At 43.7% G+C, this 18746-nt stretch overlaps 2 protein-coding genes across 2 annotated transcripts in view; one reads left to right on the top strand and one right to left on the bottom strand.

Moving 5' to 3' along the window:
• LOC143484636 (uncharacterized) overlaps nucleotides 1–18746 on the bottom strand; it is a 328223-nt gene that overhangs the window by 168729 nt on the left and 140748 nt on the right. The gene's annotated exons all lie outside the window — the stretch shown is intronic.
• LOC143484650 (chromosome transmission fidelity protein 18 homolog) lies at nucleotides 16622–18522 on the top strand. Its single transcript, XM_076983505.1, has 4 exons — nucleotides 16622–16828; nucleotides 17492–17584; nucleotides 17723–17769; nucleotides 17890–18522. The coding sequence occupies exons 1-4, from the start codon at nucleotides 16652–16654 to the stop codon at nucleotides 18077–18079; spliced, it is 507 nt and encodes a 168-aa protein (XP_076839620.1). The 5' UTR covers nucleotides 16622–16651; the 3' UTR covers nucleotides 18080–18522.

Genomic DNA, 18746 nt, shown 5'->3' with positions numbered 1-18746 from the left:
AGTCCACACACTCTTACACATACTAACAGTCCACAGTCTTACACACACTAACAGTCCACACACTCTTACACACACTAACAGTCCACACACTCTTACACACACTAACTGTCCACACTCTTACACACACTAACAGTCCACACACTCTTACACACACTAACAGGCCACACTCTTACACACACTAACAGGGGTGATGTACAGAGCTGCAGTAACTACAGAGGTATAAAGTTGATGAGCCACACTATGAAGGTATGGGAAAGAGTTGTTGAAGCAGGTCTAAGACAAGAGGTTCAGATCAGTGAGCAGCAGTTTGGTTTCATACCCAGTACCACAGATGTCATTTCTGCATTGAGAGTGTTGGTAGAGAAGTACAGAGAAGATCAGAAGGAGCTACATTGTGTCTTTGTGGATATGGAGAAGACATATGATAGGGTGCCAAGAGAGGAACTGTGGTACTGTATGAGTGTAACCCAATAATAAAATATAGGGTATGATCCTGTAAGGAAATTAATCTACAGGGTCTGGGATATTGGAGTGAATAAATAAAATTTGTAGTTGATATAATTTAAATTATATTTGGGGCAGCTTAGAGACAACTCTAGCTCGCACTCAACTTAAGCAAACAAATACGCAGACGAATGGAATTTTTTTTTTAATGATGTCTATTAAAAATATATATATACTATGTTCATGAATAATAACAATATATATATATATATATATATATATATATATATATATATATACCATACATTCATACACACACACATATATATATATATATATATATATATATATATATATATATATATGTATACAACAAACAAACCAAACAACAAAAAAATGTCTTGTCTCCGGACTAACGCCGGATCCGTATGGAACAGTCTTACGGTGACGGTGTTAGATGGAGCTCGAAAAAATTGCAGTACTGGTGTCCAGCAAGTATATCTCTTGATCCGGAAGACGGAGTCGTTCCAGAATTTGATCGCTCTCAACAGTCCACTGATAAAGAAAAATGTGATAATTCAGACACAATATGTGGGTGTATATGTGTTGTGTACCTACTTTTGCTCGGCATTCGGTAGGTATGTTTCAGAATTAAATCTTTCAAAATAAGCACGCTTCGTGACACACGTCTGCTCATTAACTCCCTTTATTTCCACGACCCCCAGGCTCCTCCTCCTACATCCCATAACCACTTACACAACTGTAACCATGGATACGACACCCCCCCTTTACTTGGAATTGAACTCGTTGACAATAGCAGTATAATTACAACTTAGAATCACTTTGTGTTCCATTCACCCACTGCTTCATCTTTACAGTAACCATACCTGAGTTCTCACAACTTGCCCTTAACATTGTAAAACAAATTATTTATTATTATTAATAATATATATATATATTGTATATGTCCATCAAGTCACTCAAACATAGTCAGAGAGTCTACTTGGCGGTCTCCTGGCTCTTTGTGGTCTCACAGGTGTGTCTGGTTGTGTCTGTGTGCGTGTATCAGTTTTCGTGTGTGAAGTCGGTGGAGCGGGCGACTGCTTGCATTCCATGGCTACTTCACTGTGATCAATGCTCTCAGTCCCATTTGTTTCTTCCTGTTCAGTGTGTGTGTCTTGTCTCAGTCCACTTCCTTCGTATTTCTTCACAAAGGTGGTGTTCCTTGCGTATTGTGCTCCAGTTGGTGATTGTACTATGACCTTATTTCCTGTCTTGCTGATGATTTTGTGTGGTGTCGCATTGAATGTTGTTGTCAGTTTGTCTGTTTTGTCCTGTCTGATGAGAACAGTGTCTCCAACACTCACCTCTGAGTGTCGTGCTCCTCTGCGTGTGTCTGCATACATCTTGCTCTTTGCCTTTTGCTCTGTGTCACGATCACATACGTCTTGATCCGCGCGAGTCTCAATGAGCTCAGGCAACTTTCCTCGAATCTTCCGATTGAAGAGTAGTTCTGCTGGGCTTTTGCCTGTTGTGGTGTGGGTAATCCCACGGTATACAGTCACATACTTTCTTAGTTCTTTTTTCCAGTCCAGTCCATCTGACTGAGCTATTCTGATCCTTTTCATTAATGAAGAATTCTGACGCTCAACCTCTCCGTTGGCCTGAGCGTACTTGGATGTTGTTTTCACGTGTGTGATCCCGTTCTCCTCACAGAACTGTCTGAATTGCTCTGACTTGAATTGCGGCCCGTTGTCTGACCTGCATGTGATTGGCAGCCCGTGTCTGCTGAAAATTGTCTCCATGCTGTCTATCACCTTGTCTGTTGTGGTTGAAGTCAGGATGTCATATTCGTAGTATCTACTGAAGTAGTCCACTACGACTAGGATGGAGTGATAGGATGGGAGAGGTCCCAGGATGTCGACTGCGACGTCTCGCCATGGTCCATCAGGTAGCGGTGTTGGTCTCAGAGGCTCGGGTGGGTCAGGCTTGGCCACTATTTGACAGCCGTGACAGGTCTTGCAGTGCTTCTCGGCTGCTCTATCCATCCCAGGCCACCACACTTTTGTTCTGAGGTGCTGCTTGGTTCCCACTATGCCTAGATGTCCTTCGTGGGCTAGCGCAAGTGCCCGTGCTCGCAGCACCTGTGGCAACACGATGCGTGTGCCTCTCAGAACTAGGTAACCTATGGCGCATAACTCATGTGCCACAATTGCATACTGTTTGCATTTTTCAAAATGTCCAGTGTCGATGGCTTCGCGCAACTCAGATAACTCTGTGTCTGTGGCAGATGCTTCTTCCACTTCTCTGGTCGTGAGTGCTTTCGGCGTCGCGTTCACTGCAACAAACCTCACGTACTCGTCAGCCCCATGCTCGTGTTGTATTTCCCTCACTGTTTCAGTGAGGAGTCGTGACAGTGGATCGGCGATGTTGTTCTTCCCTGCTATGTGGACCACTTTGAAGTTGTACGGTTGTAGCCTCAGGACCCAGCGTTCTATCCGTGCGCATGGTTTGGAACGTGGACCATATATCACCTCCAGTGGTTTGTGGTCGGTGACCAGATCAAATTTTCTCCCATAGAGGTATGGATGTAATCTCTCACAGGCCCACACTAGACCTAGTGCCTCTCTCTCCGTCTGGGAGTATTTGCGTTCGCACAGTGTTAAGCTGCGACTTACATAGCATATTGGAACTTTACTTCCCTTCTGGTCTTGAATCAGTACTGCGCCTAATCCCACAGGGCTTGCGTCCACTATCACTTGTGTAGGAGCATGTTTGTCAAAGTAAGCTAGTGTTGTGGTTCTAGCTAGCTCTGCTTTCAGGTTACTGAATGCTTGTCTCTGCTCTGGGCCGAATTTAAATGGTGTGTCTTTTCTTGTTAGGCGTCTCAGTGGTTCAGACAGAGTTGCAAACTGAGGGATAAACCTGCTACTGTAACCTACTAGCCCCAAGAAACTACGCACCTCTGTGGCGTTCTCTGGTTCTCTCGCTTCAGTCACAGCGCGCACTCTCTCCTCTGTTGGCCCGATTCCTTTCTCTGACAGCAGGATTCCCATGAAGATCAGTCTGTTCATGTTGAACTGGCATTTTTCTGGGTTCAAAGTCAGCCCGGTCTCTCTGAGCCTAGCCATGACAGCATGCAGTCGTTGATCGTGTGTCTCACGGTCAGCAGCATGTATGATGACATCGTCGGAGATGTTCTCCACACCTTCAGTCCCAGTTAGTGCACTGGCGATTTCATGTTGGTATTGCTCGCTGGCAGATGATACACCAAAGAGCAGTCTTTTGTACCTGTATATGCCATTGTGTATTGCAAATGTGGTGATCTCGCGTGACTCTGGGGTCAATTCGAGTTGGTGGTAACCCCATTTCAGATCCAGCTTACTGAATATGGTTGAGCCATTCATGCCCTGAAGTAGCTCGTCCACAGTAGGTATTGGAAAGCGTTCCCTCACTATTGCCTCATTCGCCCGCCTCATGTCAAGACATAGACGAACATCATTCCCTGGCTTTGGGACTATCACCACCGGGTTCACCCATGGGGTGGGACCATTGACAGGTTCGATAATGTCCAAGTCCACCAATTCTTTAATTCTGGACTCCACTGCCCCCCTAAGGTTGAATGGAATGCGCCTAAATGGCTGGGCTACAGGTCTCACCTCTGGGTCGATGTGCAGCTTGACCTGTCGTGTTTTTAATTTCCCTACTCCCCTGAACACCTCGGGATACTGCTGTTGGAGTGTATGCTTTAGGTCGGTCACAGCGGAGATGTTGGCGCCTATTCTCAACACCCTCAGGCGTGTTGCCGTTTCCCTCCCCAGCAGTGGTTCACCGTTTCCCTTGACCACGATGAATTCAGCCTGTTCGGTTTTGTTCCCAATGGAGATGTCACACGTAAACGCACCTTTGACTGCAAGTGGTTCACTGGAGGAATAGGAATAAAGCCTCCTTTCTGTCTTAGGGACATAGGAGTGACATTTTATATGTCCTGCTTTCAACTTTTCCCATGCATTTTCCCCCATCACATTGCTTGTAGCCCCTGAGTCGACCAGCATTTTCACATTCACTCCCCCAACACGGAATGTAAGCCTTTCGGGCATGTCACCATCGTTGACTACAAATGCAAAGTCATTTCTTGAATCTTCGACGCTATTTACAGCCTGTCTACTTCTCAAATTCTTGGTGCGGCACACTTTTGCATAATGGTCTTTCCCGTGGCATTTATTGCAGGTCTGCCCACGTGCGGGGCATTTCGGATCTCGTCCCATATGGTCGCTATTGCCGCATCGGTAACATTTTCCGTCATTTTTACAGAATTTGCCTTGTTTTGCCTTTGCATTTCCACTTACTTGCTTTCCCCTCTTTCCATTCGAGGAAATGTGGTTGACCGTCTCCGCGGCCTCTTTCGTTGCAACTGACATGGCGGACATTTGCTCCTCGATGCTCTCACAGCGTGCTGCTGTTTCCAGTGCACGTGCTAGCGTCAGTTCACGACCCACTTCTAGCAACTTTCTCCTCACGTAATCGGACGTTCCTCTACTCAAAATTGCATCCCTAATCTGGTTATCTGAATCGTCACCATATCCAGTCTCTCACAACTTGTCGTAGGCGAGTAGCAAATTGTTGCACGGTCTCACCTGGCTTCTGGTGCAATTTTTGGAACTCGTGCCTAGCTAGCGCAGTATTCACTTGAGGTATGAAGTACTCGTTCAAAGCATCGACAGCTTCTTTGTAGTCTGCTGGGCCGCCGGTATCTTGTAAAGTCGAGAAGATGTCTTGTACGTCCGGTCCAGCCAGATGCAGAAGAAGTGCACGTCGCCTTTGCCGCGTAGCCGCTGGGGTATCTTCCTCCAAGATTAGCCCTTTGCCGTCTGCGTATAGCTCAAACGACGTTAGCCAACGCCTCCACCTTGTGCCTAGCGTTGCCGGCTCGGTATAGCATGCGAAGTGCTGAAACCCGGATTTCTCCATACTGAACTAGCCAAACTTTTTAAATTTACTTATTGCTTTGTAAATTTACTTTTCACTCCTCGTCGCCAATGTTGTGTACCTACTTTTGCTCGGCATTCGGTAGGTATGTTTCAGAATTAAATCTTTCAAAATAAGCACGCTTCGTGACACACGTCTGCTCATTAACTCCCTTTATTTCCACGACCCCCAGGCTCCTCCTCCTACATCCCATAACCACTTACACAACTGTAACCATGGATACGACAATATGCGATATAACCAGCAAATATAATATTTGCGCTGGATGCGAGTTCTCACGAGCAGCCACCAGACGTTTCACCTCTCACGGCGCTAAAACAGCACACTCACGTATCGACAATGTAATAAAATATACACTAGCAGCACTAATGGCCTGCTTAAATAAAATCACAAACAACTATACAATTTGAACTACAAGATATATACATTGGATGGCAGAAAAATTCAATATCAAATACATTTACAACAGTTAACAACAAAACTGAACTTGACGTTAACCACTGCATATCGGGCTAAGTTTCCCCATAGCTAGCATAAAGCACAACGTGGTCGGTACATATTTTAGAACTCAGAAATAAAATAACTCTACTAAGTAATAATAATAAAATAACAAAGACATTTTCTTACCTGATAAAGAAAAATGTGATAATTCAGACACAATATGTGGGTGTATATGCGATATAACCAGCAAATATAATATTTGCGCTGGATGCGAGTTCTCACGAGCAGCCACCAGACGTTTCACCTCTCACGGCGCTAAAACAGCACACTCACGTGACCTAGAGGGGGTGCTGCATTACAACTCTAGACCCACAATTACAGGTAAGCGGCAATTAGTTGAGAAACGTGCCTGAAATGCCAAACTAAAAGAATTTTTTTTTTCTTGAATAAAACAAATAGCAACAAGAAATAATTAATTAAATACACCACTTTGTGGGTGGGTTACACCCTCCCCTGCTGAACACTGACGTCCTCGTCAGATACTTTAACCAAAACCTGTGGTCACAAGACTTAGTAAAAGTTCACTCTGAGTCTGCTGTACTTGAATCTGCTGTTGCATCATATTAACTAACTGACTAAGATAATCACCGTGGGGCTTTTGAATGACACTTTGAATGGTGCGGGTTGCAGTCCATCCATTGTAATCTCTTAATTTCGCAGGAGGGTGTTTTTCCCGCTGAGACCGTCGGGGGAAAACTTGTGGTTCTTCCTCTATTGAAGTAGCCTGCTCTTTCTCACCTACACTGGAGCCTGAATCCATTGGTGCAATATCAGCATTTTCATACACTTCAGCCCTGTAGCTTGCAGGTTCTGTTTTGTAGGGGGATGAATTGTCCCTTCCGCTCAACACAGAGTCATCATTCTGTTCCTTCAAACATGAATAATTCTCTGCAACACTGCAATCTTCATCCTGTGAAAACAACAATTCTTCTGTACTCAAAGGGTCTGAGTGTTCCTGGTTCAAGGTGGAGATAGAACTGATTCCACTTTCCAGCACAGAATGGAACTCCAGAGCTTCAGGATTAAGAGTTATGTTAGGGTTGCTTTTCTCAGATACTTTTCTATCTTTGCTGCGTGTGACTGGTCTATTCTGTCCACCAGCACCTTCTGCCTGCATATCTTTCTGACTGATGGGCAGAAACCCACAAGGAAGTAACAGGTCTCTGTGTAGCACCCGCTCTTGTCCCTGACCATCTTCAGCCTTGACAACATACACAGGGATCTCTTCATTAGGTTGCTTGACTACTATATATGTTGTGGGCTCCCAGCGATCTGCAATCTTGTGTTTCCTTCTAAGATTTACATTACGCACAAGAACACGGTCTCCCACCCCAATACTGGCAGCAGTCACTCTTTTATCCCATCTGGCCTTATTGAGAGCTTGTCGCTTTTCTGCATTTGCTGTAGCTAGCTTATAGGCATATCTCAGCCTCTTCTTCAACTCCGTGACATAATGTGAGTGAGTTCTAGGATTGTGTCCAGCTGGGCTTATCCCAAAACAGAGATCAATGGGCAGGCGGGGTTGCCGCCCAAACATTAGAAAAAATGGCGACTCTCCTGTAGCATCATTTTTTGTACAGTTGTACGCATGTACAAGAGGACGCACATACTTCCTCCACTGCTCCTTCTTCTGATCACTTAAAGTGCCCAGTAAATCCAATAGGGTGCGATTGAATCGCTCAACCGGATTTCCCCTGGGATGATACGGTGTAGTTCTGGACTTGACACCCGCCAATTTACAAAGTTCTGTGACCAATTCGGACTCAAAATTGGCCCCCTGATCACTATGTATGCGTTTAGGGAAACCAAAGTTGCATATGAGGTTCTCCCAAAGAATTGTTGCCACCGTCTTTGCAGTCTGATTTTTTGTTGGGAATGCAAGGGCATATTTTGTAAAATGGTCTGTAATAACCAATATATTCCTAGTATCACTGGCGTCTGGCTCTAGTGATAAAAAATCAATGCAGACTAATTCAAGCGGTGAATAGACTTTGATATTTACAAGCTTAGATGCCCTTTGTGAGCATGAGATTTCCTCCTAAGGCATCTCTCACACGTCTTACATTTGTGTTCAACAGAGACTGCCATTTTTGGCCAGTAAAATCTAGCACGCGCAAGCTCCAGTGTTCTTTCATACCCCATGTGACCAGTCTCGTCATGTACGCCTTCTAGTGCTCTTTGTCTAAGGCTACTTGGAACTACCAATTGATTATACTTTTCGCCATACTGATCGGTAACTTGACGATATAGAACTTGGTCAATTAAGATCAATCTTTGTCTCTCTCTCCAGAGCAGATGTACTTCTCTAGGTGCCGTTTGCTTATCTGAGTCAGCTAACCCCTCACCCGATTGTAAAAGCCTGATTATATAACTAATAGCGGGATCATCTCTTTGTAGCTCTTCCCAGTCAGATGGAGTCATGCTGGGTAACGTGGAATGTCCGGGCCATGGTTCAGGATCCACTAAATCACTCGGGACAGCCCTCTCATCACACAGCAGCGTTTCCACTGCAGGAGTCACCTCAGATTCGCTATCGTCTATTTCAGATTCTTTATCCAGTTGCACGCCTCCTCTCATACACCGCACACCATGTCTAAGGCACAAAGTCTCTAAGACAGCTGGGTTCATTAGTTCAAACTCTTCTGGAGAGTGAGCTGCTCTATCCAGCATCCTCATTACTCTCATCTCAATATCCTCAGAGTCTTCATCCTCCCCTGCAGGGGCTGAGGCCTACGTGACAAACCATCAGCATCCACGTTAGTTTTCCCAGCTCTGTACTTAATATCGAAATTGTACATGGACAGAGCGGCAAGCCAGCGGTGTCCAGCTGCATCTAACTTGGCAGTAGTAAGCACATATGTTAAAGGATTGTTGTCCGTTAGCACGCTGAAATTGGCACCATAAAGGAAATCATGGAACTTTTCACATATGGCCCATTTTAGTTCCAGAAACTCGAGCTTATGGACAGGGTAGTTCCTTTCACTTCTACTGAGGCCCCTACTCGCATAGGCAATGACTCTAGCTTTCCCCTCCTGAATCTGATACAGTGCAGCACCCAAACCAGTAGTACTAGCATCTGTATGGAGGATGTAAGGTAGCTTCCAGTCAGCAAAGCCCAGTACTGGCACAGCAGTTAGATTTTGTTTGACAGTCTCAAAGGCGTTTTGACAGTCAGGACTCCACTTTTCGACCACAGATTGAAATTTTGATCTGTTCTGATGTGCCGATGTTTTGTGTCTGGTGGAGGATCCTCCCTGCAACAACTCATTTAGAGGCTTTACTACTCTAGAGTAGTTTTCCATAAATCGGCGGTAATAGCCTGAGAAACCCAGAAATGATCTGAGCTCTCTGACTGTTAGGCGTAGGCCACCCTTTTATAGCCTCTAATTTGTCAGGGTCAGGCTGAATACCTTGGGCTGAAATCACATGACCCAGGTATCTCACGGAGGTCTGAAAGAACCTGCACTTGGTAGGAGACAACTTCAGCCCGAATGCAGCGATCCTTCCCAGTACTCTCATTAGCTTCTCCTCATGTTGTTCTAAGGTTTCTGAAAAAATGATCAAATCGTCTAGGAAAGCAATTACTTCCTGCAGATTGAGCCCTGACATAACCCTCTCCATGGTCCGTTGAAAAGTTGCAGGAGCATTAGTGAGACCTTGAGGTAAGCGGCGGAACTGCCGGTTTCCAAAGGGCGTAGTAAAAGCAGTTTTTGGACGATCTGCTTCCTCAACTTCCAGCTGATAGTAGCCACTTTTTAAATCTAAAACGGAGAACCATTTACAACCAGTGAGTAAGGCAAAAGTCTCCTCTATCCTTGGAAGAGGATATGCATCTTTTTTGGTTATATTATTGAGTTTGCGATAATCCACGACCATTCTAAGATCACCATTTTTCTTTCTAACTAAGACCACTGGGGAAGCATAGGGGCTGTTTGACTCCTCTATAATGCCGATAGATAGGAGCTCTTTCAGATGTTTCTTTAAATCCTCAAAATCAGCAGGTGACACTCGACGAGTACGCTCTTTGAATGGTATGTGATCTGACAATTCAATCTTGTGTGTGACACCATTAACATGCCCGACATCTAAATCATGCTTAGAGAAGGCACTGGATACTTCTTGGTTTATTCTGGATATGATGTGCAGTTTAAACTCTTCTGGCACAAGGGAATTCTCGAAATTCAGATCCAGGGGAACAGCAGTTTCTGAAACCGACAAAGGGAATTGCTGAACAGAAAGTTTGGAAGCATTTGGATCACCATAACTGGCACCTGGATTCACTGGCTTGACCCAATCCACCAGAAAACCTTCTGCAATCCTCTGCCTGGGTTGCAAAGTTACACTGTGGTCTGATATGTTTTGAACTACTACTCTAATTTTATTGTGTGATCTGGGTTGCACTTGGATTAACTGTGCACTCACCACAAGTCCACCAGGAAAAGGGCCTCCTGCAGGTTCCTCTAGAACTACTGGTCTCATCCATTTAGACTTTTTGGCATGACAAATCCCAACCAAAACACGGCTCTCCTCTTTATGGATGGTGACTGCATGTTTTCCGGACAGACGGACAGGAATAGGATTTCTATCAGTCATCTCTGACTTCAGCTTTGCATCACAAATAGCATAGGCATTGATCCAGTCAGCATCTATGGACAATGTGCTGAGGTACTGGTTCCCTCTCGTACTCTGACAGTCTTGAATAAGTCGTCTAAGGACATTGGTCCCTACCAGTAAGGGAGTGTTAGCATTATAATTTTGATCGGGGCAGATAAGGGCTAGAATGGTGAAGGTTGTTCCTGTCCCGCAAACACTGGCTGGAAATCTTATATCCATCTCAATATACCCAAGGTAAGGCACCTCTTGTCCCGCTGCACCCTCAATACGCAGGATATCACCTACAGAAGATAGCTCTCTGTGATACAAATGCTGCCTATAGAATGATTCTGAGAGACAAGTCACTTGAGATCCAGTATCTATGAGGCAATGACACTTCACCCCATCCAACCATTCTACCCCATCATAAGGCTCTCCCACTAAGCCAATAGGTATTTGTTTCTCAGGCTTTGACACACTGTCACTCAAGCTTAAAGTGCATGCAAATTGCTTTTGGGCTGCTTTGGAACTTTCTTCATTTGTAGCCTCCGTTTGTTCCCCAACAGAGGCTACACCCCATTTAAATGTACTGAGGGTGAAGCTTTAGTGTTTTGGAATTTATTCTTTTGTTCATGTCTTTGCATTAGTTTCTCTTGAACCAGGGCTGCGTTCACTGGATTTTTACAGTGCTGCAGAAAATGTGCGTCCTCTCCACACCGATAGCAGAACTTCAGTGTCCTGGTCTTTTGAGCTTGAGATTTAGATATGGGAATTTGTTCCAGTTTTGTCTTGTTCTTTGTTGTATCTTGTGTTGTGGATTTAGACTCTTGGTAGATTACTCCCCTATTACCGTTCCCTACTTCAGATGCAGCTTTTGCTTCAGCCACCTCTATTTCAAGCTGATGAATCCTTCGTCTCAAATCTTCCTTTTCAGCACTATTGCAACTCTCAGGTAGTAATTGCTGAGAATTAGAGGTGAGATGTGCATGGCTACGTGCCTTAGTCGGTAGGATGCCAAGATGGCGACTTTTCCTCCTCTCTTTAAGTTGCCTTTCCTGCTCGATCGACCTAATCTTAAACAGCAGGTCTGAGTAACTCATGGTAGGCTGGGACGGGCATGTCAGCACATCCTTAAGACGTAGCTCTGTTAGTAATCCCTCATCCCAACAACCACGAACAAACTGCTTCATGAGCTGCACATCAGCATGCCTGCCTGCCATACCCTTCTTCTCAACAACTTCCTGCAATAAGGCCTGAAGCCTTCTCAAAAAGTCAGAGGACATTTCTCCACTGTTCTGATGTGTCTCAAGGAATTGGATGTAAAGTTCTTCACCACAAGTCACACTGCCGTATGCAATTTCCAGCTCATGTAAATAGAGCTTGGGGGGGGTGCATTATCACCAGCGCAGAGTGCTATGCTGATAGCAGGAGGGAGAAGGCTATCTAGTATCTGCCTCCTCTTGTAATTTTCAGACAAAGCGTCATTTCTGATCACCTGTCTTGCGTATATTTTCCAGGTTTTGAAGTCAACTTCCCCAGCCGGCTTTGGACTCTGTCCCGAGAAAGTTCGGATCTTATGTTGACATGTGGTGGGCTCTAAGGAGTTGGCATCACATTTTACTACATGCTCTACAACTACCCGCTGTACATCTCTGGGAATTAGAAAACTCTCCTGTGCCTCAGCATCAGTGGTCCTGTCCCTAGAATGAGAGTCAACGCTAGGAGCAAACGACACTTTTGGAGCAACCCGTGGAAAATCAGAGCTGTCTGACCGAGTTGGTGTGACAAAAGTTGGGGCAGAAATCTCAGAGTCTGCATTATGAGCAAATATGCTAGAAGCTGGAGTGGAACTAACTGGGTTCTGTGCACCATAACCTACACCTTTTGTGATTTTATTAGCAATATGCTGGCTAAGGTTATTGGTATCCACGCTATATAAATCTGCCAAGCACTCTATCTGGCCCACCAGGTCATCAGCCATGGCCCCCCGAACACTGTCTAGATGCTCTGACTTGTTGGGAGCCTCTGTCTGCAATTTGGTCTTGCCAGCTTCAGGACTATCTACCTGAATTACTTCCCAATACCCATTGCCATCTGCATTTAAGTGTTCCTCCTCCAGCAGTAGTGGAGTAATACACTCTTGGAACTCACAAAGTAAAACCCCAGAAGTATTTCCATCTACCCACTCAATTCTCATTACCTTATCAATCAAACTGAAGGCTCTACGTACATCGCTGAGTGTTACAGTGGGATGTACATTTTTCAAGAGCACTGAACGTTCAGGGTCAAAATCATACTGAGTACACACATCCATTTTGAAAACTGAAATGTAGTATAACCAATGTGTAGTATACTCAATATGTAGTATGCTCAATGTGTGTGCTTAGTCAATGCGAACACAAGTCTACTCCGCAGCGGGCCCCACGTTGGGCGCCACTTAATTTCTCTTATCAGTTGTAACCCAATAATAAAATATAGGGTATGATCCTGTAAGGAAATTAATCTACAGGGTCTGGGATATTGGAGTGAATAAATAAAATTTGTAGTTGATATAATTTAAATTATATTTGGGGCAGCTTAGAGACAACTCTAGCTCGCACTCAACTTAAGCACACAAATACGCAGACGAATGGAATTTTTTTTTTTTAAATGATGTCTATTAAAAATATATATATACTATGTTCATGAATAATAACAATATATATATATATATATATATATATATATATATATATATATATATATATATATATATATATATATATACCATACATTCATACACACACATATATATATATGTATACAACAAACAAACCAAACAACAACAAAAAATGTCTTGTCTCCGGACTAACGCCGGATCCGTATGGAACAGTCTTACGGTGACGGTGTTAGATGGAGCTCGAAAAAATTGCAGTACTGGTGTCCAGCAAGTATATCTCTTGATCCGGAAGACGGAGTCGTTCCAGAATTTGATCGCTCTCAACAGTCCACTGATAAAGAAAAATGTGATAATTCAGACACAATATGTGGGTGTATATGCGATATAACCAGCAAATATAATATTTGCGCTGGATGCGAGTTCTCACGAGCAGCCACCAGACGTTTCACCTCTCACGGCGCTAAAACAGCACACTCACGTGACCTAGAGGGGGTGCTGCATTACAACTCTAGACCCACAATTACAGGTAAGCGGCAATTAGTTGAGAAACGTGCCTGAAATGCCAAACTAAAAGAATTTTTTTTTTTCTTGAATAAAACAAATAGCAACAAGAAATAATTAATTAAATACACCACTTTGTGGGTGGGTTACACCAGGAAGTCAGGTGTGGCTGAAAGGTATGTGAGGGTGGTACAGGACATGTATGAGGATAGTGAGACAGTGGTGAGGTGTGCAGTTGGAGTGACTAATGGTTTCAAGGTGAAGGTACGGTTACATCAGGGATCAGATTTGAGCCCCTTCTTATGTGCAATGGTGATGGACAGGTTGACAGATGAGGTCAAGCAGGAGGCTCCATGGACCATGATGTTCTCAGATGACATTGTAATCTGTGGTGAGAGTAGAGAGCAGGTGAAGAGAACCTGGAGAGATGGAGGTTTGCACTGGAGAGGAATGAAGGTCAGTAGAGAAAAGACAGAATACATGTGTGTGAATGACAGGGAGGCAGGTGGAGAGGTGAAGATGGAAGGAGTAGAGGTGGTGAAGGTGGATGACTTCAAATATCTTGGGGCAACCATCCAGAGAAATGGACAGTACAGAAAAGAGGTGAAGAAGAGGGTGCAGACAGGATGGAGTGGGTGTAGACGGGTGTCAGGACTGATGTGTGACAGAAGGATAGCAGCAAGAGTGAAAGGGAAGGTCTACAAGAGAGTTGTGAGACCTGCTGTGATGTAGGTCTGGAGACTGTGGCTCTGTCTAAAAGACAGGAGGCTGAGCTGGAGGTGGTGGAGATTAAGATGCTGAGATTTTCATTGGGAGTGACAAGGATGGACAAGATTAGAAATGAGAAGATCAGAGGGCCAGTGAAGGTGGAGCAGTTTGGAGATAAAACTAGAGGCCAGGCTGAGATGGTTTGGACATGTGTTGAGGAGGAATAGTGAATATATTGGACAAAGAATGTTGGAGATGGAGCTGCCAGGCAGAAGGAGAAGAGGAAGACCTCAGAGGAGGTTTATGGATGCAGTGAAGGTGGACATGGAGATGGTTCGTGTAACAGTAGAGGAGGCAGGGGTAAGAGCAAGATGGAGGCAGATGATCCTCTAAAGCAGGGGTGTCAAACTCAAAAACACAGTGGGCCAAAATTTAAAACCTGAACAAAGTCGCGGGCCAACATTGAACAAATGAACCTTTTAATACGGACCAAAACAAATTTTGCTTCAACATTGAATATGGAACAAGCAACGCTTATTACCGTACATTATATATACAAATTTCAATAAAAAAAAACACATCAATGGCATTCATTTATTAAATAAAATTTTTCTTTTCTATTTGCAGCCTTCTGAATTAAATATCAAAATAAAAATTTTCCACTGGCTAATATTTAAAAAAATAAAATAAATCAATCAACCATTCAAGCCAATGCCTTGGAATAGCAAGAAAAAGTGCATTAAAAAATGTTAATTATTGCTCAGTTGCTACACGCTGATCTACTCTGATGTGCCCAAGCCAGATGCCTGGCATCTCTTCTTGGATGCTATTTCATCAATGTCTGGGCTCAAGCTCTGAGTTGAAGAAATCCTCAGTATCGAGCAAAGGTGTTCATCAGTCAGACGTCTCCTGAGAGATGTTTTGGTCATCTTCATAGAGGAGAAAAGTTGCTCACATAGATAAGTGCTGCCGAACATAGAGAGCATCTGAGCAACTTGGGTGCGGAGCTGAGGCATTGTGTCAGGGATGAACTGTGGAAACTGTGCGGCGCCTACAGCATCATACTTTGCTTTCAGCGTGTCCTTGCACTGGAGTTCAATCAGCTCCATTTGCATGTTGGTTGCCGCATTTTCGACATCAACTGCGAAGGGATTACTAAGCAGTTCAAACCTCCATTTCTGGACGTCAAAGTCGGCAAATCGCCGGCTAAAGTCAGCGCTGAGTATGCTGAGTTTTTCAACAAACTGTGCGCATGTTTTCTGCCTTTCTTTTCACCATTTTTGGGAAGGGGTAGCACCATTGACAGTCAATGGGTAGCACAGTGACAGTTGTAGTGTGAAGTTACTATGCCTACTGTCCTACTGATTGACGCGCCAAAACAACAGCAGGGCATTATGGGATTTGTAGTATTAGCGGTGAATGCGCTGTACAGTATAATACCAGGGGCCAGCTCTAGTAGTCATTTGGTATTGTCTCGCGGGCCAAATATAATTACAACGTGGGCCAAATTTGGCCCGCGGGCCAGAGTTTGACACCCCTGCTCCAAAGGGATCAGCCGAAAGAAGAAGAAAAAGAATGAGTGTCTGAACTGGTCTGCCCTGTAGCTCCTACTGAATATACACACCAGACACTTAACTTGTGTGGTGGAATTGATGGAGCAGAAGTGGAGGTCTTATAATATATTAAGCAGTATTTATTTGATAGCAAGAGAGTTACAAAATATAAAAGTATAAAGTATGATGTGAAGCTTACGCTTCATGCAGTAACTCTGAACTGTCTCTCTCAGTCCAGATTCTTTATAGTCAAAGTGTGTGTAGAAAAACTAAGGATGCTGCTTCCCAGGAGCAGTTATCAGTTTCCCTGGGATTCAACCTTGGGTGCATAGAAACGGATAAGCAATGTTATCACTAACTCTGCTGCTGCACAGAAAACTTCAGTCTTACAGAAAAACATCTTCAATATGGTTACAGTTAATTACTAAGCAGTGCAAGCAGTACTTTTCACACAGACTGTGCTATATTGTCTGTATGGACATGATTAACATGAATCACACATGAATATAATTACACACATTACATACTCTCATTCCTGTTAATATTACAACTCCCAGCATTATATCATACGGGACTGATTTTATTAAGTCATCACTGTTACTGTATTTTGATGTTATTGTAATGTAATGGTTCATTATGTTTTCCTGTCTTATCTCTCTGCAGGTTTGCAATGAGTCTCTCTCCTGATTGGCCACCGATTGCCATGGCAGCCAGTGTTTTGGACATCAGTGGCCTGGTAACACTACAGGAATCACCAAAGAGGGTTACCTCGGCAGCGTGTCGCACACGGAAACGTCCCCCAGCAACAGGAGATTACATCACGGTCACAGACTCCTTGGGAAACCGAGTTTACCTCAGCAAGAAGGAGGATGACTACAAGGTGCTTATACACATGGACAGACTATACGAAACATTATCAAAACAATACTTCATTCTGCTGTAAATTATACATGTAGACCTACTGACAAGGTTTGTTATCAAAACAATACTTAATTCTGCTGTAAATTATACATGTAGACCTACTGACAAGGTTTGTTATCAAAACAATACTTAATTCTGCTGTAAATTATACATGTAGACCTACTGACAAGGTTTGTTATCAAAACAATACTTAATTCTGCTGTAAATTATACATGTAGACCTACTGACAAGGTTTGCTATCAAAACAATACTTCATTCTGCTGTAAATTATACATGTAGACCTATTGACAAGGTTTGTTATCAAAGCAATACTTCATTCTGCTGTAAATTATGCATGTAGACCTACTGACACGGTTTGTTATCAAAACAATACTTCATTCTGCTGTAAATTATGCATGTAGACCTACTGACAAGGTTTGTTTCTTTTAATTTGCAAAACATGCATCTTTGTACAAGGAAATTTGAAATTCTCACATATTCTCTTAACATACCACAGTGAAATTAATGCTTCAAAAGAATACTAATGAATGCATCTAATGATTTATTCTATTTCTTGTGTACATGTTCTGAATTCGACACATGTAGTAGATCAAAATGCAAAATGAGTTCTCTTACATCTCAGGCACCAGACCCGAGGTTTTTCAGGAATTCCCAGAATGCACTGAGCCTTCTGGCTGTGCCCATTGAGGTTCTCAAAGAGCAAGTGGCAGAGAGAGTAAGAAGGGACACACACACACACACACCCCTCCACACACACACACACACACACACACACACACAACACACACACACACACACACACACACACACACACCATAAAGTCGATGTCCTAATGTCTGTTCTTAATCTACAGCGTCATTTGGTGGAGGACTCCCAGAGGCTAACAGAACTCCTGAACAGGTACCTGAGAGTCTGCTGTTGGGGCAGAACCTTCCTACACTGACACTTGGCTAATAATAGAACAGGAGGGTTCACTCTGGACAGAGCTTCTCTCCATCATCTAACCCCTGCGCTTTGTAGTGGTGTAGATCCAGAACTTCTTGAGGATGAGGTGATGCAGAATGCAGAGGGGGAGGATGGTGACGCTGCAGACGAAGGTTCCTGCTCTCGTTTGTGGGTTCCTGCTCTCGTTTGTGGGCTGAGTTATACGGAGCTGCTGAGTGACGATGTGAGTCATAAAATGCACAGGACAGAGTCCACTTTTGCATGAAGATTCAGCGGGCAAGCGCTCCACACCAGGGGCCTCATGTACGTACAAAAACATTGGGTACGCTATGTTTCACGCAAACAGTCAGATTTACTAAGTGTGATTTGAACGTGAAAAGGTGTGTACCCCCACGACACTTTCACTTCAGGCGTACACATGTTTCTAATGTGTTTTCATCAATTAGCGACACTTAGAGGTGATGCATTGAAATTACAACTATTAAGATATCATTTACGCACACATTGTAGTAAGCCCTCATTGGGTAAAATAAAGTAAATTAATCAGATAATTTCATTGCCTTACTGAAATAATCATTCAATGTGTTTCCACTTAGCCTAGATTATATAAACATGCATAAAATGTTGCGCTGGAGTTCTTGGGAGATGGCAGCGTTGGCATTACTGGAAGATGTTGCTAATGGCCGAATTCGCTGAGAGCACGTTTTCCGTGACCATTATGATTTTTTGGCCCATGATGATGACTGGCTTATAAGCCGTTTCAGATTTCCAAGAGCTGTCCTCTTGTGCTGAGTTGGGTCCAGTTTTGGAGAGAGAAACCAGTGTTGCCAACTTAGCGACTTTGTCACTATATTTAGCGACTTTTCAGACCCTCTAGAGACTTTTTGTAGTAAAAAGCGACTAGCGACAAATCTAGCAACTTTTTGTGGTGT

Source organism: Brachyhypopomus gauderio, chromosome 20 (assembly GCF_052324685.1).
Source record: "Brachyhypopomus gauderio isolate BG-103 chromosome 20, BGAUD_0.2, whole genome shotgun sequence".
NCBI lineage: Eukaryota > Metazoa > Chordata > Actinopteri > Gymnotiformes > Hypopomidae > Brachyhypopomus > Brachyhypopomus gauderio.
This window is presented reverse-complemented; position numbering and strand designations above follow the sequence as displayed.